Raw genomic sequence first — 21732 nt, 5'->3', positions numbered from 1 at the left:
GGGAGGACTAAATTTTTAAAGGTAAGGTAATTAAAACATTGGTCTTTAGAAATTATCAGAACACCTCAAATGTTGACAGTTTAAAGCATAAACTGTGTCTGTTTAATAAAGTCAGACTAGAAGGGACAGAGAAAGAGAACTATAAAATGGCAAATGGGCTCATTTTGCTACAAAACTAGTGATAGGATGCCTGAGCAGCATTGTCCTGCCTTTGTTAGAGGTGAATTAGTTTCACAAAACCTGGTTTGATTTTGAATTTTAAAGTTAATTAATTTAAATATTCATCAGACCTTTCAACTAACCTCTGTTATTATAGAGGTAAGTGATTCAGAATGAAACCTTGGATCGAATTAAGGGAATCTGTGGGGTTTTTCCAGAAATTCTTTGTGATTGAAGGTGAAAGCACTTGGCTTCATGTGGGTATAAGTTCAGAAAACAGAGGGAAAGCATTGCCAAGAGTTGTGCCCGCCTGTGTACCTAGAAAACCTAGTTATTAGAGATCAGGGTTCATTCTAATCTTCTGTCACTGCATGGGAATTGTGAGTAAAGCTCAGCTTAAAAGTCTCAGCTGTTACAAAGGAGCTGGGTAGAAAGGTTTGATATTATTTCCGGGAAAGTGGGTGACTTTAGTCTGGGAAGTAACTAAAAGCTTTCTCAGTGAGGTCAAATTGAAGATGCAGAAGTTCAGTTGGCGACTTCAGTTTAAAGTATTTTTTAAAAGATTTTGGCATGGGACGCGAGTATCGTTGGCTGGGCCAACATTTATTGTCCATCCCTAATTATCCTTGAGACGGTGATGGTGAACTGCTTTGTTGAATCTGCTGGGAATACATAATCCTTAAAATTAACTATGTGAAGGAAGCAGGAAGAGATGTAAATATTTGGACAATTTTGGAACACAGGAACAGGAGAAGGCCACTCAGCATCTGGTCTGTTCCACCATTCAATATGATCATGGCTGATTGAATAATTCAATGCCTTTTGTGAGCTCATCTCATTTGAAATTCTCAACATTTCAATGTCTTTGACATGAAATTAGCTGGACTGAAGGGCCTGTTTCCATTCTGTATGTCTCTATGACTCTATGGACTATGGGAAGTTTTCCCATTTTTACTCTGCGTTTGGATTCTTGGCCCACTATGATTTTCCTTTACATTATTTAAACCTAAATCATCTCTGCAGAGCAGTTTTGTCTTATCATTTGTGTATCTCTGGCATTAAAAGAATATATTTTCTTTCTGTGTAGTAGCTTAGCTGTTAAATTGTTTTACTTGTTATTGTAAGAATATTGTTTCTAATAATCGCATCATTTTTGAGTTAATTAGAAAATCCTGGTGGTTGTTCTATTTATTCTGAATCCTTGATTTACAAATGTCCAACCTATGAGCTTTTGTACTTATGCACATGATCCTATACAGGAGTGTAATTTTAAAGGTCTGGCATACTAACATTTCTAATGCATACAAAAGGCTGCCTTATATCGTCCTACATTGTTGCGATTTGCATACAAATTGACCTGTGAATGGACTCAAGTACAGAGCCTGTTCTCAGTCCGGGAATTGTCTGTATAGTCAAAAACAGAAACATATTGGTCATTTTGATGATTAAAGAAAACATTTACACTTTTGTTACAGCTTGTGGAGTAGCGGGGCTTGATAACCAACTTACCCCTTCTGTTAGAGGCCTAACAAATCACTGCATTCCTTGTGTGAATGAACACTTTGTAATGAACATACTTCATATTTAGTATTGTTTGCAGGATCTAACTTTTAAAGGATTGTGAAAAATTGGTTTTCTTCAAATCTTTTGGAAATCCATGCACTTGTTTTTTTTAAAAATAGATTATAGAAGGATCAATGTGATATTGGAGTTTTTTTAAAAAATAGGATTCCTAGTAAGCACATAACTGGTGCTAATTGCTTGTTCCAAGGTCGCTCAATGGTTAGCACTGCTACCTTACAGCAGCAGGGATCTGGGTTTGATTCCATCCCTCAGGCAGTTGATATGTTCTCCCTGTGTCTGCATGGGTGTCCTCTCTCAGTTGAAAAATGCAATTAGGTGGATTGGCCATGCTAAGTTGACTGTTAGTGTCCAGAGATGTGTAAGCTCGGTGGATTAGCCATTGTAAATGTGGGGTTATAGTGAATAGGGTAGGATGCTCTTCAGAGGGTCAGTGCAGACTTGATGGGCTGAATGACCTCTTTCTGCATATAGGGATTCATTCTATGAGATGTAGTTGTAAAGTGGGAAATGGAAGGGAGTTTTTTTCTCAGTGTACTGTGAGTCTCTGGAACTCTCTTCCTCAAACAGTGGTGGAAGCAGAGTCTTTGAATATTTTTAGTACATAGAGAGAAAGATGTTTGCTTAGTTTGTAAAGTCATTGGGGGATAAGCAGGAATGTGGAGTCGTCAGATCAGCCATCATCCCCTTTTGAATGGTGGGCAGGTTCGAAATGCTGAGTATGTTTGGATGTACTGGGACCTTCTGTCATTTCTCCAAATGGACTCTACCTTGCCAAGGTGAACTTCAGCTTTGTTTTGGTAAAGATTTGCAGCAGAGGACTAATATTCTTGGCAAAATCTTAATCAGGAATCTAGAATGTTTTAACTTGAGTATCAGACAAGTAGAGCTCCCAATTGCTGTTTGGAATGAGAGACATAGTGGCAGACATCAAATTATTTGTAAATGAAAGTTTTACCAAGGTGTGGTTTTGTTCAATTTACACTCCAGATTCCAAACGCGATTGTGAAGATTTATTTAGAACACATGCCCGTGAGAGGATTACACGAGATGATGATGTTATCTGCACTACAGAATATTCCCGGATTTTACCTCTTGAGAATGGCGAGGTAAGAGCTGGGCTAAAGTCAAGAAGCACTGTTCATTGATGAGGTTACTAATAGATGCTGAAAGTAAATTTTCCTTTTACAGACCCCTAGTTGGTGAGAGTTAATAGTTCTCTGCATTCAGCTGTTGTAACAAACAAATAAATCATATAACTGTATGAAAATTACTGAAACCAATTCTTTCAACTAACTATTGATGCAAAGGGAAATTAATAGAGTTTTCATATTTATGACTTGATTTGAGTAAAGAAGGAAAAACTGTTTCTCAAACTGATATAGATTTAAGGTAATGAAGCAAAAGAGCCAAAGGGAAAATTGCAGAAAATTTCTTTTTAATTGAACAAATTATTGTGAACTGGACACTGCCTGAAAAGGCAGAGTATGTCCAAGCAGTAATGACTTTCAAAAGGAATTGGATAAATATTTAGAAAGGAGAAGTGACCCAAACGATAGATGAAGACAGAGAGACAGATATTTACTAAATGGACTTTAGTAAAGTCTTTGATAAGGTTCTGCATGATAGACTGATAGGTAAAGTTAGATCACATTGGTTTCAGGGACAGCATGTCAATTGGATACAAAATTTGCTTGGCTGTAGGGGACAGAGAGTGATAAGACCATAAGACATAGGAGTGGAAGTAAGGCCATTCGGCCCATCGAGTCCACTCTGCCTTTCAATCATGGGCTGATGGGCATTTCAACTCCACTTATCCATATTCTCCCCGTAGCCCTTGATTCCTCGAGACATCAAGAATCTATCAATCTCTGCCTTGAAGACATTTAGCGTCCCGGCCTCCACTGCACTCTGCGGCAATGAATTCCACAGGCCCACCACTCTCTGGCTGAAGAAATGTCTCCACATTTCTGTTCTGAATTGACCCCCTCTAATTTTAAGGCTGTGTCCACGGGTCCTAGTCTCCTCGCCTAATGGAAAAAATTTCCTAGCGTCCACCCTTTCCAAGCCATGTATTATCTTGTAAGTTTCTATTAAGTCTCCCCTTAATCTTCTAAACTCCAGTGATTACAATCCCAGGATCCTCAGCCATTCCTCGTATGTTAGACCAACCAGGGATCATCCGTGTGAATCTCCACTGGACACGTTCCAGTGCCAGTATGTCCTTCCTGAGGTGTGGGTACCAAAACTGGACACAGCACTCCAAATGGGGCCTAACCAAAGCTTTATAAAGTCTCAGTAGCACAACGGTGTTTTTATATTCCAACCCTCTTGAGATAAGTGACAACATTGCATTCGCTTTCTTAATCACAGACTCAACTTGCAATCACGGACTCAACCTGATGAGGGAGGGTTGTTTATTGGACTGGATACCTGTGACCAGTGGTGATCTGTAGAGATTGTGCTGGGTCCACTGATGCTTGTCATTTATAAAAATGATTTGGACGCGAATTTAGGAAGCATGATTAGTAAGTTTGTGGATGATACCAAAACTGATGGTGTGGTAGACGTTGAAGAAGATTATCTAAGATTACAAAGGGATCTTGATCAAGTGGGCCAATGGGCTGAGGTATGGTAGATAGAGTTTAATTTGGATAAATGGATAAATATAAATTCCACTTTGGAAATAGAACAGTATGACTCAAGATTGGGATATGGACAGCCTCTGACCTCATACATTTAATGCATTGTCTGAGCTGAGATGTCAACTTTTGCTATAAAACCTTAAGTTATCTCAAGGAGGTGATTTAAAAGGAGGTCTGGGATTTACATATTAATGAACCGAAACCTGCAACCCATTCTAAAAGATGTAAGACTTAGCAACAATCCAAGTTTGTTCAATATATCATTTCAGTTGCATGACACTGTAATCTTTTGCTCTAAATTCTGTGTCTTATGATCTTACACTCCACAACCACCTGATGAAAGAGCAGTGCTCCGAAATCTAGCGCTTCCAAATAAACCTGTTGGACTATAACCTGGTGTTGTGTGATTTTTAACTTTGTCCACCTCAGTCCAACACCACTTCTTCCACATGGTACAATTGCAACATTTAAAAGGCACCTGGATGGGGTATGTGAGTAGGAAGGGTTTGGAAGGATATGGAGCAAATGCTGGCAAATGGGACTAGAGTAGATTAGGATATCTGGCCAGCATGGGTGATTTGAACCGAAATGTCTGTTTCTGTGCTGTACGTGTCTATGACACTATGACTATCACTCTAGAAAAGAGCACAGGAATTGGGATTAATCGATACCTCTTCAAAGTGGGTATGATGTGCTGAATGTTCTCTGATTCTGCTTAGTGCATTAGAAATAACTTCTGCTTGATATACATGGTAAACCTGTGCCATCGTCTAATGATAATATTGTCCCTAGATTGTTATATCTTTGGTGAATGGTCGTCCAGGATCCACAAACTTCAATGATTCTCCTGTCTTAAGAGAATTCACAAAGGCTACAAACATCCGACTACGATTTCTTAGGACCAACACTTTATTGGGTCATCTAATTTCCAAGACTCAAAAGGATCCCACAGTCACTCGAAGGGTAGGTGCAGTGCTGACTACAGAAGCCAAACTTTGTTTTGAGATTATAGGATCTTGCATCCTATAAGGGCAGAAGTTTTCCTGTAAGTCTTTCTGGAAAGTGAAATGAATGGAGGTAATGTTTAGTCATTCATTTTGTTTGTTTCCTTAGTATTACTATAGCATCAAGGACATCAGTGTTGGAGGCCGATGTGTTTGCAATGGGCATGCTGACAGTTGTCAGGCAAAGAACCCAGAAAACCCATTCCAGTAAGTTATTTATTTCAAAATCTGATTGAAGATTTGTAGCTCGGGTATCCGTTGTTGTGGTTCTGCTCGCCGAGCTGGAAGTTTTTGCTGCAAACGTTTCGTTCCCTGGCTAGGGAACATCATCAGTGCTGTTGGAGCCTCGTGTGAAGCGCTGCTTTGATGTTTCTTCCGGTATTTATATTGGTTTGTTCTTGCCGCTTCCGGGTGTCAGTTTCAGCTGCAGTGATTTGTATGTGGGGTCCAGGTCGATGTGTCTGTTGATGGATGTTCTTGCCATTTCCGGGTGTCAGTTTCAGCTGTAGTGGTTTGTATATGGTGTCCAGGTCAATGTGTCTGTTGATGGAGTTTGGGGATGAATGCCATGCTTCTAGGAATTCTCTGGCTGTTCTCTGTCTGGCTTGTCCTATGATAGTGGTGTTTTCCCAGTCAAATTCATGTTGCTGGTTGTCTGAGTGTATGGCTACTAGAGATAGCTGGTCGTGTCGTTTTGTGGCCACAAAACGACACGACCAGCTATCTCTAGTAGCCATACACTCAGACAACCAGCAACATGAATTTGACTGGGAAAACACCACTATCATAGGACAAGCCAGACAGAGAACAGCCAGAGAATTCCTAGAAGCATGGCATTCATCCCCAAACTCCATCAACAGACACATTGACCTGGACACCATATACAAACCACTACAGCTGAAACTGACACCCGGAAACGGCAAGAACATCCATCAACAGACACATCGACCTGGACCCCACATACAAATCACTGCAGCTGAAACTGACACCCGGAAGCGGCAAGAACAAACCAATATAAATACCGGAAGAAACATCAAAGCAGCGCTTCACACGAGGCTCCAACAGCACTGATGATGTTCCCTAGCCAGGGAACGAAACGTTTGCAGCAAAAACTTATTTATTTCAACCTGTAACTTGAAAATTTTCAACTATAATGATAGTGGAAATGTTGAAACGTTAAACATTTATCTGCATAGAAAATACCATTCATAAATTCATTTCAGGTTGTTTGTTAAAAAAATAAGTGGCCCAAAGCAAGATAAAAGAAATGTTTTTAAGGAGAGTGTTAAAGGAGGAGAGAGAGAGGCGCAGAGTACTAGAGCAGGGAATTCCAAAGCTTGTGACCAGCCAGCTGAGAGTAGGGACACCAAAGGACAAATTCAAATACTTTCAAAAGACCAGAAGTGAAGAAGTGCAGAGACCTTAGAGGAGTTTAGAGCCAGAGATAGTTACAAATATTAGGGAAGTTGGGAGAGCTAGCCCATGGAGAGATTTGAAAAAAGCAAAGGTTTTGTAGAAATATAGGAACTAGGAACCTTTCTAGTCCTCTTAGAATTTTATAACTATCTAATGTTTTAAAGTCAATGAATATAGTCCTTACAGATCCAGACTATGGATCTCTACTTCATATATTTAGATATATATTTATATATATTTATATATATATATTATGTATATATTTAGATAGATATTTAGATACTACTTTTAATGTAATAAAATGTGCCAAGGCATGTTTACAAGAACATTATAGTGCAGAATGTGACACCAAGCCACATCATGAGATATTAATCATTCAGTAGCACAGAACCTGGGTGTCACTGAAATAAGTGACGTGATGTTAAGGCTTTTCATTTTGTACTCGTCAGGACTGATAGAAGAATGCTGAATATCAAAGGGAGCAACAATTTATGCTGCCTCAGATTAGAGTGCTGATGGATTGGCATGCTGACTCTGGTTTGTCAAGGCATTGTCAGGGAGCTAGTGTCCGTCTCAGTTTTGATTACAGGTAATTCAAAAAAGGCACAATGCCTAGACATGTTGCTTTATTTCTGAACAGGATAGATTTCTGCATTTGAACACATGGAGCTTCAAATATGTTTTATCAAGCCACATTGCAAGTCTAACTGATAAACTTGAAATGATTGCTAGTGTATTTCTTCGCACATTCAAGACTGTTCAACAAGTGCTATCTTCTTGCAGAAACTCAAATAAAATTAGACATTATGTTCTGAGTTTTGGAATAAATGGAGCAGTTGACTGTGTAAGGAATTTTAGGAGTCCCAACTTTTAAAAAAAATTCTCAGATGAAACCTCAATGGCTGGCCCTTAATTCTGAAGGTATGATACTTCATTTTAGATTATCTATGCAGGAGAAAATCTTCTCACAATCCATCCTGTGAAGCTCTGTAAAACATTGTATGTTTCACTGTGATCTTTAAAAGTCCTCCAAACTCAAGCGAGTAGAAAAAGAGTCTTATTTCAAATCAAACAGTGATGAGGCATCTTTCATTTTCTCGGTGACAGCACCTTCCTAGCCCACAACCACTTCCATCTAGAAGGACCAGGGCAGTAGATACATGGAAACACCACCCCCTTCACATTCCCCTCCAAGCCACTCACTGTTCTGACTTGGAAACATATTGCTTTAGCATTAGCATTCCTGGATCAAAATCCTGGAATTCCCTCTGTAGGGGTAGTGCAGGTCTACCAACAACTCGTGGACTGCAGCAGTTCAAGAAGGTAGCACACCACCACCTTCTCAAGGGGGCAACTAGGGATGGGCAGTAAATGCAGGATAGCGGCAACACCCCTACCTTATGAGTGAGCACGGTTAAGATGGCGGCAGAGTAAGATGCTCCAGCCAGAGCTCCTCTGCTTGCCAGCTCCATTTCCTTTTTTTTCCCTCTTGCTGTGGTTTTTCATCCCCCTCCTGCCAACTTCCACCTTCTTTAAGTATCCTACCAGAAGGGAATGGAGAACAGAGTCCGAGACATGCCTGGCACGGGAGACAAGTTGAGTCACAGCTGGAGTGGCTGCAAAGCAGCATAGGCTGAGCCCCAGAAGTGAGTCGTGGCTGGAGTCAGAATGGGAGCAGAGTGAACATAGGCCTAGTCCCAGAAGTGACTGGCAGCCGGAACAGGAGTGGGAGCAGAGCGAGCGTGGGCTGAGTTAGGAGTACGAGTCCTGGACAGAGGCCAGCGCATGCAGGTAGTGAGGTCTCATGTTCTGAAGCCCAGCAGGCATGGACTCCGTGAAAAAGGACTATAACTTGAGTACTTTAAAAAATACCTTTTAATCTTCATTGTGGACTTTTTACTCTGTATTCCCATGATTGCCTTTTTAAAAAAACTATTTCAATTCTGTGACAACACTTAATGTATCTGTACCTAGGTACTCTGTACCTAAGATGACGATGCTGAGAAGTAACATTACAAACCTTTCACTGCACTCATTCAAGTCCAGTAACAATAAAGGCCGTTTGCTGAATGAAAAAACACCAGTGGGATACCATGCATTATTGTTATTGCATTGTATCAGCAACATGTATCTGAAATTTAAAATACAGCCATGAGTATGTAATTTCATACTCATTTCAATATAATTTTTAGGTTTCAGAATTTGGGTTTTAAATGTAAAATAACTGAGAAGCTTCCTTAGTTTGAGAAATTGTTAAGCAAAGTGTCGAATAATGTCAATTCAAAGAATAGTTTGTATTTACTATTTTCGTGTTCATTCATTTTTGTTTATTCATGGGATGTGGGTGTCTGGACCAGCATTTATTGCTAATGCCTAGTTGCCCTTGGGAAGGTGGTGATGAGCTGCCTTCTTGAACACCTGTGATTCATGTGCTATGGGAGACCCATAATGCTGTTTAGGAGAGAGTTCTAGGATTTTGACCCTGAAGGAATTGAAATATATTTCCAAGTCAGTATGGTGAGTGTCTTGGAGGGGAAATTGCAGGTGGTGGTCTTCCCATGTATCTCCTGCCCTTGTCCTACTTGTTGGTAGAAATCATGGGTTCAGAAAGTGCTATTGGGGGAGTCATGGTGAGGTACTGCAGTGTATTTTGTACATTGTACACAGAAATGCTACTGTGCATCAGTGATAGGAAGAATGGAAGTTGAAGGTGGAGACGGCTTCTGGTCAAACGGTCTGCTTTGTTTCTTGACACTGTGCTCATTAGGGAAATGGAGAGTGTTCCATCAAAATGAAGAATAAGTGTTAACAGTGTCAAACAAGAAGGAACATTTGGTCCTTTTTGAGTCTTAGAAGAGACTAGATGTCTAGAGTTATATTCATGAGGAGTTTATTTAATTATGGAGATAATACTTTAAAGAATATTTAAAATTAATGGTGAGCAAAGAGAAGTTTAATGTATCAAAGTAGCTTTCAGATCAAATTACAGGTATAAAATTGTAGTTAATTAATGAAAATTGTCATCTGGGACATCACATGTGCCACATAATGCTAAACCAAAATGAGGGGCTTTTGGTGCTGTGGTAGTGTCCCTACCTCTAAGCCAGAAGGAAATACTCAGAGGAAAAATGAGGTACGAAGGTAAACTGGCCAATAATATAAAGGAGGATAGTAAAAGCTTTTTTAAGTATGTGCAAGGCAAAAAAATAGTTAGGACTAAAATTGGGCCCTTGAAGACAGAAACAGGGGAATATATTACGGGGAACAAAGAAATGGCAGAAGAATTAAATGGGTACTTCAGATCTGTGTTCACTGGGGTAGACACAAGCAATCTCCCTGAGGTAACAGTGGCTGATGGACCTGAACTTAAGGGAATCTATATTTGCCAGGATTTGGTGTTGGAGAGACTGTTAGGTCTGAAGGTTGATAAGTCTCCAGGGCCTGATGGTCTACATCCCAGGGTACTGAAGGAGGTGGTTCGGGAAATTGTGGATGCGTTGGTGATTATTTTCCAGAGTTCGATAGATTCGGGGTTGGTTCCTGAGGATTGGAGGGTGGCTAATGTTGTACCACTTTTTAAGAAAGGAGGGAGAGAGAAAGCAGGAAATTATAGACCAGTTAGTCTGACTTCAGTGGTGGGAAAGATGCTGGAGTCTCTTATAAAGGATGAGATTACGGCACATCTGGATAGTAGTAACAGGATAGGACAGAGTCAGCATGGATTTATGAAGGGGAAATCATGCTTGACTAATCTTCTTGCATTTTTTGAGGATGTAACTCTGAAGATAGACGAGGGAGATCCAGTAGATGTAGTGTACCTGGACTTTCAGAAAGCTTTTGATAAAGTCCCACACAGGAGGTTAGTGAGTAAACTTAGGGCGCATGGTATTGGGGGCAAAGCACTAGATTGGATTGAAAAGTGGGGTACTGCAGGGATCCGTGCTGGGACTGCAGCTTTTTACAATATATGTTAATGATATAGAAGATGGTATCAGCAATAACATTAACAAATTTACTGATGATACAAAGCTGGGTGGCAGGGTGAAATGTGATGAGGATGTTAGGAGATTACAGGGTGACCTGGACAGTTTAGGTGAGTGGGCAGATGCATGGCAGATGCAGTTTAATGTGGATAAATGTATGGTTATCCACTTTGGTGGCAAGAACAAGAAGGCAGTTTACTACCTAAATGGAATCAATTTAGGTAAAGGGGCAGTACAGAGAGATCTGGGTGTTCTTGTACACCAGTCAATGAAGGTAAGCATGCAGGTACAGCAGGTAGTGAAGAAGGCTAATAGCATGCTGGCCTTCATAACAAGAGGGATTGAATATAGAAGCAAAGAGGTTCTTCTGCAGCTGTACAGGGCCCTGGTGAGACCACACCTGGAGTACTGTGTGCAGTTCTGGTCTCCAAATTTGAGGAAAGACATTCTGGCTATTGAGGGAGTGCAGCGTAGGTTCACGAGGTCAATTCCTGGAATGGCGGGATTACCTTACACTGAAAGACTAAAGCGACTGGGCTTGTATACCCTTCAGTTTAGAAGACTGAGAGGGGATATGATTGAGACATATAAGATTATGGAAGGATTGGACACTCTGGCAGCAGGAAACATGTTTCCACTGATGGGTGAGTGTCAAACCAGAGGACACAGCTTAAAAATACGGGGTAGACCATTTAGGACAGAGATGAGGAGAAATTTCTTCACCCAGAGAGTGGTGGCTGTGTGGAATGCTCTGCCCCAGAGGGCAGTGGAGGCCCAGTCTCTGGATTCATTTAAGAAAGAGTTGGATAGAGCTCTCAAGGATAGTGGAATCAAGGGTTTTAGAGATAAGGCAGGAAGAGGATTCTAATTAGGAATGATCAGCCATGGTCACATTGAATGGTGGTGCAGGCTCGAAGGGCTGAATGGCCTATTCCTGCACTTATTGTCTATTGTCATAACATTTTGAACAAGTTAATTAGAAAATATAATAAAATACTAAAGGAGGCCATTTCATATAATCCCTACAGTGTGAAAGTAGGACATTTGGCCCATCAAGTCCACACCAACTCTCTGAAGAGCATCTCACCCAGACCCATCTCCCCAAACCTTATTTTTTGTAATCCTGCATTTCCCATGGCTAGCTCACCTAACCTGCACACCTTTGAACTGTGGAAGGCAGTCAGAGCACCCAGAGGGAGAATATTCAAGCTCCACACAGTCACCCAAGGGTGGAATTGAACCCAGATCCCTAGTGCTGTGAGTCAGCTATGCTAACCACTGAGCCACTGTGCCTGCCTGCTCATTTGTGTGCTACTCCTTTGACAAAGCTATCCAGGTACTCTTGATGTAACTCTGCCAATTTTCCCTCTTCCAGTATATGTTTTGTTTCAAAGTAATCATTGAGAAGGTATAGTATTAATATAACTGGATTAGAAATCCCAGGCTAATGTTCTGGGGGAATGGTTTCAAATCCCACAATGGCAGATGATGGAGGTGGAATTCAATTTTTCAAAAAATCTAGAATTAAGAGACTAGTGTAATGTTTTCCATTGTCAATTGTCATTAAAATCCCATCTGGTTCACTATGCCCTTCAAAGAAGGAAATCTGCTGTCCTTATCTGGTCTGGCCTTCCTGTAACTTCAGACCTACAGCAATGTCATTAACTTTTAACTGCCCTCTGGGCAAATAAGAATGGTCGATAAATACTGGCCTAGTCAGCAATGCCCATAACCTGTAGATGAATGAGAAAAAGGAATTTATTTCCGCTGCTTCTTCAGGCTGTTTATTACCATTCACAATCATCCATTGCAAAAGTTACATCCTCATTATCTCTGATGCTGGTTTTTTCAGAGTTACCTTAGCCATTATTTGATAATTGTGAAAGGATGTTTATATAGTTACTAACTAAGATGTTATTTGTCAAAATTTAATGGCTCTACTTCAATCCATTTACATCGGTTGTCTCTGACTGTGTGTTATTAACAAAGGTTATAATGTTCAGGTTGCAGTGTGAGTGCCAGCATAACACATGTGGAATATCATGTGACCGGTGTTGCCCTGGATATAGTCAGAAACAATGGCAACCAGCCACTACTTCATCTGCAAATGAATGTGAACGTGAGTATTCATACCTCTTTTATCTAAACACAGGCTAAGGGATGTTTTTGCCCTCAGGGAGCAGATTTTTTTTAACAGACATGATTTACTCTGCCAAGTCATAATGATGACACCTCACTGGAGTAGTGTGCTGGAAATCTAGAACCTTCACAAGATGGTAAAAATATTGTCAAAGTATACACAACTTTCCAATTTATCTGTCGTTTTAGATGCAGGTTGACAGAAAGCATGGACTAGGTTTCTGTACTTAAGAAGGATTACTGCTTATGACAAATAAATAGGTCCCACCTGCAGGAAGATACTTATAAACCATGGCTATAAAACTCTACTAGTTAAAACTTTATTCCTTTATATCTCTACCCCAACAGACGCGTACAGACAGACATACAAAATAAAGAATTGGTGTTATGAGTGGAGGGAAAAATTGGGAAGGCAGTTCAATGGTCCCTATCCACAGAGTTTATTCAGTGAATCTTTTTGGCTTGCCAGAACTCGCTGAACTTAAATTGTCTTCTCCAGGTACTTACAATTACTTATATGAGGAACACATCACCTACTTCACAATTTACAAAGCCTCTGACCTATTCATTAAGAGCACACTTACAGCAACTAGTGAGGGAAAATAAACTGACTGTCTTCAGGCTTTAGGTGCTCTATACTGAAGAGAAAAACACACCACTCCATTTCTGAAGGTCCAAAGACTTCTATATCATTACACCCACAGACTGGGAGTCAATCAATCAGTTATTTTCCAGCATGTATTAATTCTCTGTTTCCAGTTGAGCTTTTTTACTTAGTTCAACAGAGTGCTGTTCCATCAGTCCTGACATTCCTACATCCAAATCATGCCAGGCTAATGTGCTACGTCCACGTGCATCTCTACAGATTACTGTATACCTTCTAAGTAGTCATACAACATTCTCCTGTTGTCCCCCCACCTCCAGGAGGATGCCATGACCAAATACATCTTTCCCTCCCCTTCATTGTCAGCATTTTGCAGGAACTGTTCCCTCCATGACACTCTCGTCCATTCCTAATGTTTGCTCACTCTTTTTTCTGACCTAGGTCTGTTGCAATGTTGCAATGAAGGTCAGTGCAAGCTTGAGGAACAATGCTCCATTGTTCTTGACATCGCAACACCAGAGGAAATAGTTTCTCTATCTTTTTTTTAATTATTTAATTATCTTAAACACTTCAATTAAATCACCCCTTAATCTTGAGAGAATAAAAACGTTGTCCATGTAACAATCCTTCTAATTTAATCCTTTTAGTCTAACAAGCTCTGACAGTATAACCCCCAGCCTGGTTGTTTTTTTATTATTAGAAATCTGTTTAGAAGTTGCTGTTTGGTATGCTTGTAAAATCACTGTTAAACACAGTGCCTCAGCCTTCACATGGAACAGTGCAGTGGGGATTAAACAGTGATGTTCCACAGCTACTTTCTGGCAGAAAGAAAGCTGGGTGTCTGCCAACAGCTCATAAAGAGAACGTTTCCTCCTTTTTTATTGTTTATTTTGCTATATTTCAGACCTGTAATTCTAAGGTTAGACTTGCCTTGACCAAGTGAAAAATAGATGGTGAACCCACGAACTTCAAACAAAAGAAGCTAACAATTTGATGTGACATTATTTGTAACATCCCAAACATTAACGATATTTCCCACAAAAAAAAGCATGAGAAAATAGAGGAATTAACTGGCCTGTCTCATTCTCCAGTAGCTTGCTTCACATTTTGTAAGCTTCTTTCCTGGGAATTGCTGTCCTGTTAATTTAATGCAGTTTATACACAGCAAGGACTTTTCCCCTTCAAAGCTGAAAAATCTATGCCACAATTCAACATTTATAAAGTGGTGTGTGAAGTGTAAAGTATCTCAAATTACTTCACAGGATCATTATCATACAGGATTTGAAGCTAAGATACAGCATAAAATAAAGTTCTGAGAAGATTCACTGGACTCAAAACATTAAACTTGTTTCTCTTTCACACAGATGCTGCCAGACACATTGAATTTCTCCATCTTCTTCAGCATCTGCAGTTCTTTGTTTTGTAATAAAAGGATAGACAGGGTGGATATGGATAAAACTTTTCCCTCAGTTTTGGTGTCTAGAATCAGGGGACACACAGAACTGAGCCACATAGACTGAGAATTGGAGACTTTCTTGCCTCAGAAGGTTGTGAATCTTTGGAATTCTGTACCCCACGGAGCTGAGAAAACTCAATCACTGACTATACTTAAAACAAAAATTAACGCATTTCTAAATGACAATGATGTAAAGTGTTATAAAGATATTGAAAGAAAAAGGCACTGGAGTAGATGATCGGTAATAATTGTATTGAAAAGCTGAGCAGATTCAACAGTCTGACTGACCTAATGCTGTTCCTATATCTTTATAAGGAGTTATTAAGTCAAGACCTTAGTCTAAGAGATACAGTTTAATTAAGAATTGTAGGCAGAGAGATTTAGGGATAGAATTCCAGAACCTGTGGAGCTCAAAGTATAGCAACTGATGGTGGAGTGACTAAAATTGAAGATACTGAAGAGGAAGAAGGAGCATAGACATCTTGAAGGATTTACACTTGGAGGAGGTTTCAAGTACAGATTAGGGTGAGACATTATTGTGATGTGCATTCAAGAAAGAGACTGTTAAACTTCGGACATTGCTCAATCATAAGTAAATATCAGACAGTAAGAATGGTGATAAAAGGGAAACAGGGCTTAATTTGATCTACAAAAGAGGCAGCAAAATTCAAATGTATGCCTATTACCTGACAGTTGAATTTCAAACAGGTGTAAGAAAGAGAATTTTGAATAATTATGCATTTGAGTCATGGGTAGCGATGTCTTGCTTCAATTATACAAGGCTATGGTGAGACCTGGTGTGTTATGTGCATATTGGTCTCTTTATCGGAGAAAATATGTTTTGGCTCTGGAGGGAGTGCAGTACAGATTTACTATAATGATTTCTGGAATGGCAGGACTCACATATAAGAAGAAACTGAATCAGTTAGGATTATATTCACTGAAATTCAGAAAAGTGAGGGAGAATCTCATAGAAACCTATAAATTTCTAACAGGACATTAAAAAGTAGATGCAGAAAGGATGTTCCTGATGACCAGGGAGTCCAGAACCATGGGCCACAGTGCAAGGATATGGGAGAGGCCATTTAGGACTGAGATGAGGAGAAATCTTTTCGCCTGGAGAGTGGTGTGCCTGTAGAATTCTCTACCACAGAAAGCAATCAATACTGAAACAGTGTACGATTTCAAGAAGGCATTGGATGTAACACTTGGGACTTAATGGAATCAAAGCATAACGGAGAAATATGGGAGGAAGGCACTGAGTTGAATAATCAGCATGATCGTATTCAATGGTGGAGCAGGCTTAAAGGGCTGATTGGTCTATTCCTGCTACTAGTTTCTATGAATGGTCTCAACCAAAATATTAAAATATCTTTCTGTTTCAGGTACTGGCCATGCTGAGGTACATTTCTATTTCTAATCTCTGGTATTCATGTTAGAAAAAAAGTGCTTTTACTGACATTGACATTGACTCATAATGTACTTCCAACAATTCATTCCAATAATAGTATACAGATCTTTGTTGACAGCTGCCCAGAAAGTCTTAATTCACTGTTATTTTCAAAGGATTGTAAGGCGCAAGTGGACAATGGATTAAATAGACTGGCATCCAATTTATAGCAAAGAAACAGACCATTTGACCCAAATGATCTGTGCCAGGGTAATGCACTATACAAGCCTCCTCTCATTTAGTCTCTTCCTTTCTCTCTGATGTACCTGTTTAATTTCCTCTTGAATGTGTGTTCAATATGCACAATAACTGAATATTACCAGACTTGATTATTCCATTGCTTCCCACCCAACAGCCCATCTTTTACATTTCATAAACTCAGGTTCTTGAAATTTCTACTGTTGCTATCTTATTACACATCAAGCCTGGTCACGCATCATCCCTGTGGTCTGGTTTAGAGTCTGGCTTTTGGTTCAATAGCACTTTGATTTTAAAATTCTTATCCTTGTATCCTTATCCCTCTATGATCTTGCTCTCTTCCTATCTCAATACTGCCATATTATGCTCTTGTATATCTGCACTCCAAAAATTCTAATTTGTTGTACATCTCTAAGTTTAATCACTCCATAATTGGTGATTATATTTTCATCCTAATATGCCCTTAGGTGGTTCACTGTTGAGCATTGATCGCGTTTCTAAGAATGTTTTACTATTTTTAAGTACAATGTAATTATAATTTGTTGCTTGATTTGATAAGAAGTTGAGAATTAGGGACAGAAGTAGGCCATTCAGCCCATATCTTGGGACTCCTTGGACAGTGATGGTTCAAGAAGGCAGCTCAATTCCACCACCTTATGCAGAACTATCAGGGATAAGCAAATTGCGTTGTCCTTACCAGTGATGCTCATGTCTCAAAAAGGAATAAAAATGCCTTGAAATTGTTGGATTTAGGACTAGTATTGTATGAGGGAGACAAAGATGATTTTGATATTAATTTCTGGATCATTCTTACTCAGTGGTTAGCACTGCTGCCTTACACCACCAGGGACCGGGGTTCGATTCCAGCCTCGGGTGACTGTGTGGGGTTTGCACATTCTCCCTGTGTCTGCGTGGGTTTCCTCCAGGTGCTCCGGTTTCCTCCCACAATCCAAAGATGTGCGGGTCAGATGAATTGGCCATGCTAAATTGCCCGTAGTGTTAGGTGCATTAGTCAGGGGGTATGGGTCTGGGTGAGTTACTCTTCGGAGCGTCGGTGTGGACTAGTTGGGCCGAAGGGCCTGTTTCCACGCTGTAGGGAATCTAATCAACTAATCTAATCTATATCTGGAAAGGCTTTGTGTTACCAAGTATCCAATGATGTTGAACCAACAAAGTAAGTGACCAATAATGTGATATTGCCTTTCCAGGCACTTAGCATTACAAATGTCAGCATGCCCATTACAAGGACATCATTCTCAAAGTTATCATCATTTATTTTTGCCAGTATTGTTAAAATGGACATTGAGTTAACAGTTTCTTGATCGTTTTACAGAGTGTAATTGCCATGGGCATGCCACAGATTGTTACTATGATGCTGAAGTCAGCCGGCGCAGAGTAAGCATGAACAGCTACGGGCGTTATGAAGGTGGAGGTGTTTGCTTGAACTGCCAGGTATGAGGCAAGCTATTCAAGTCAGGACAAATTGTTCCATTAAAAGATAGCCAGGAATGTCATAGTTGAGAAGAATATGCCATGTGTTGCTGTCCCATCACAGATGTTTTCAGTACTTGTTAAACTAATTGTTGTAGCTTGCCTTAATGTTGAAATGTTACAAATGTTTTCAACATCTTTATTAATTTGATCTTCTAGGAAAAAGACAACAAAATATCTTTTAAAGGCCTGCTTCGGCAGCAGAAATGTGTCAAATATTTCTTAACAGCAGTGCCCCATTAACTTGAGTAGACAAACACAAGACATCTTAATGACTCCGTAAATAGACACAGCAATTTCTGTGTTGGAGTCACTGTCATTGTGACATGGTGGTTGAATTTAGCTGTTTACAGTCCATCCTGTGCAGCAACTTTAAATTGACAACATCTTTAACCAGATTTAAACAAGCATCAATAGTGCTGTTAACACTTTACTTTCATTTGATGGCTCTGAGCTCATGAAAATAAACCTTTTGCTAAATCTTTGAAATCATAAGCCTTAGTTGTCCAGTTGGAAAGTCAACATCAGAAATTGAGTCTGATTTCATAAAGTAAACCTCAATTGTTCACATGATAATTTATCATCTCAAACTAAGAAGTATCAGTGACAGCAGAAGATTTAATGAGTCACGTATCTCTAAATTTCTCCATAGCACAACACAGCGGGAATAAACTGTGAACGATGTGCTCCATTTTACTATCGACCATCTGGCATTCCAAAAGAGGCAGTGGATGGCTGTTTACGTATGTTTTTCTTGGGTTATTTTCTTTTTCCACCAGTGAAATGATTATTGTAAAAGCCTTCATGGAATCATTTTAGACTGTTATTTGAAAAGGAAGAATGTTGAGGTATGACAGCAGGAGACAGAAAGCACCACGGAAAACTAAATGAAATACTCATTCAGAGAGTCAGTGCAGACATGATGAAGTCATAGACTTTTTCCTGTGTTGTAACAATTCTGTGATTCTGAGAGTAATTTTAACCTATCTGGCAGAGCAGGAATCCCATGGAATCCATAAGACCATGAGAAATACAAACAGAAGTAGCCCATTCCTTCAGTCTGCTCCATCATTCAGTAGAATTATTGTTGATTCGAAATTCCTCACATTCACTTTCTTACGTTTTCTCCGTAACCCTTGATTCCCCAACTGATCAATAATCTATCCATCTCAGCCTTAAATATACACAGGCACTCTGCCCCTTTAGCTCTTGATGGAATTGGGTAGAACATCAGTTCTTCAGCCCTTAGTTTCTGTCCCAGTAAAATCAGTTAGAGCATGAAATCAGCATTTCCTCTGATAAAGAGTTAAAATTGTTCCTTTGTTATTTATGCATAACATTTTAGGATGCAAAAAGATTGTTTTTGCTTTTATTTTTCTAATTTTTGTCAAAGGATTGTAATGAAAATAGAATCCCTGTATGGAAGATTTTAAATTTATATTATTTTACTCCCTTCTTTATGGCTACCTAAAAGAGAGAAAGAGACTTTTGGATCTTAAAGTAAAATTTCTGACTTCAAGATGTCATAGGAGTATAGAAGCAGGAGCAAGTCATTCAACCAAGTGAGCCTGCTCCACCATTCAATTGGATCAAGACTACTCTTCTACCACAATGCATTATCTTCATATCCCTTTATGTTATTAATCTCTAGAGTCATACTGCAAGGAAACAGACTTTTCAGTCCAACCAATCCATGCCGCCCATAATCCCAAATAAAAATAGTCTTACCTGCCTGTATTTGGCATATATTCCTCCAAACTATTCCTAATCGTGTACTTATCTAAATGTCTTCTAAATATTGTAACTAGACCTGCATCCACCACTTCCTCGTGAAGATCATGCCACACACAAATCATTCTCTGAGTAAAAAAGTTACACCTCATGTCCTTTTAAAATATTTCTCTTCTCACCTTAAAATATGACCCCTAGTCTTTAAAACCCCACCCGAGGAAAGACATATGCCATTCACTTTGTCTGATTATTTTATAAACCTCTGTATCCTTGGAAAAACCTCACCTCCCAACCTCCTACACTCCAGTGAGAAAAGGTTCAGCCTATCCAGCCTCTCCTTATAACTCAACTCTCCTGGCAACATCCTGGTAAATCTCTTCTGAACCCTCTCCAACTTAATAATATCCTTCCTCTAACAGGGAGACCAAAACTGGACACAGTACTCCAGAAAAGGCCTCTAGAAATCTATTGATTTCTATCTATTGAGTCCGGAACTAGAGGGCATAGGTTTAGGGTGAGGGGGAAAAGTCATAAAAGAGGTGTAAGGGGCAACATTTTCACACAGAGGGTGGTACGTTTATGGAATGAGCTGCCAGAGGAAGTGGTGGAGGTAGTATGATTGCAACATTTAAAAGGCATCTAGATGGCTAAATGAATCGGAACGGTTTGGAGGGATATGAGCCGGGTGCTGGCAGGTGGAGCTAGATTGGGTTGGGATATCTGGTTGGCATGGATAAGTTGGACCAAAGGATCTGTTTCCATGCTGTACATCTCTATGACTCTGTGGACTGTAGGTAGGAACCAGAGTCTCCAGAGGAAAACCAGACAGACATGTGGAGAATGTGCAAACTTTACTCATGCAGTTGGCTGAGGGTGAAATTGAACCTGGATCCCTAGCACTATGAGGCAGTAGTGCTAATGATGTGCTACCGTGCTGCCCCAAAGTGCATGACGTGCACCAGGAGTACAAAGATCTCAAACTTGGAAGATCTGCAGGAGGTTACAGAGAAAGGGTCAATGCTATGGAGGATTCACAAAAAGGATCTTGGAGTTGTTGATGATCTTTCATCAGACTGGTTAACTCTGTTGTTTCTGTTTCTAACTCTACTGATGCTGCCCAATCTGCTGAGGATTCCCAGCATATTCTGAAAGATTTGAACGCTTTAAGAATTGTAAGTTTGATTTGGGAATAAAAACCTGAAAATGCGATTCTATTCTTTTCAGCCTGCAGGTGTAACCCTGAATTTGCAGATGGATGTGATGGATCAACAGGTCTGTGTCGCTGCAAACCGCAGTACAGTGGTGAACACTGTGACAGATGTTCTCGGGGATACTACAGCTTCCCTCAGTGTGGTTGTATGTAGAACACTTTCACCCTTGTGTTTTTAATTATTCACCTTGTTTGCAGATTTAAGTACTCTTTTGCTCAGTTCCAAGCAAGTAAAAATGTAAGCAAAATAATATTTTTTTATTCCAGTTGGAGAGTTTTAGATCTGTAATCTAGACATCATAGTCTGATCCCTGATTTAAGTACAGGGTACATTGTGCTCCTTATATAATGGACTCTGAATTTTGGACAGACCACTATACTTGTAGTACTATGACAGCCTCAAGTGTCCTCCAACTCAGAGGCCCACTAGCTGACCAGGCACCATATCTAGATGGGGCCAGTTGGCCATTACTGGAAGTCTTACAAGTGCAAACTTCATACACCCATTCATGTTTTAGATTAGTCCAGAGTTACTTAAAATATACAGCAAAGACATAGATCATTCAGCCTAAATGGTCTTGACCCACAGAAGCTTCCTTCTACCCAACTCATTCCAGCCTATCCACCTCTCCTTCCAATCCAAATGCCCTCACATTTTTATCAAG

General features: G+C 39.8%; 1 protein-coding gene across 1 annotated transcript in view; it reads left to right on the top strand.

The window, feature by feature from the left end:
• Positions 1–21732, top strand: part of LOC132815125 (laminin subunit alpha-3-like) — a 364209-nt gene that overhangs the window by 85947 nt on the left and 256530 nt on the right. The window contains exons 4-10 of the mRNA XM_060823918.1: positions 2731–2849; positions 5178–5348; positions 5499–5596; positions 12792–12907; positions 17969–18087; positions 18779–18869; positions 21082–21213. Coding sequence (XP_060679901.1) covers positions 2731–2849; positions 5178–5348; positions 5499–5596; positions 12792–12907; positions 17969–18087; positions 18779–18869; positions 21082–21213 — 846 coding nt within the window. The remainder of the gene's footprint in view (positions 1–2730; positions 2850–5177; positions 5349–5498; positions 5597–12791; positions 12908–17968; positions 18088–18778; positions 18870–21081; positions 21214–21732) is intronic.

This window comes from Hemiscyllium ocellatum, chromosome 4 (assembly GCF_020745735.1).
Source record: "Hemiscyllium ocellatum isolate sHemOce1 chromosome 4, sHemOce1.pat.X.cur, whole genome shotgun sequence".
Taxonomy (NCBI): domain Eukaryota; kingdom Metazoa; phylum Chordata; class Chondrichthyes; order Orectolobiformes; family Hemiscylliidae; genus Hemiscyllium; species Hemiscyllium ocellatum.
This window is presented reverse-complemented; position numbering and strand designations above follow the sequence as displayed.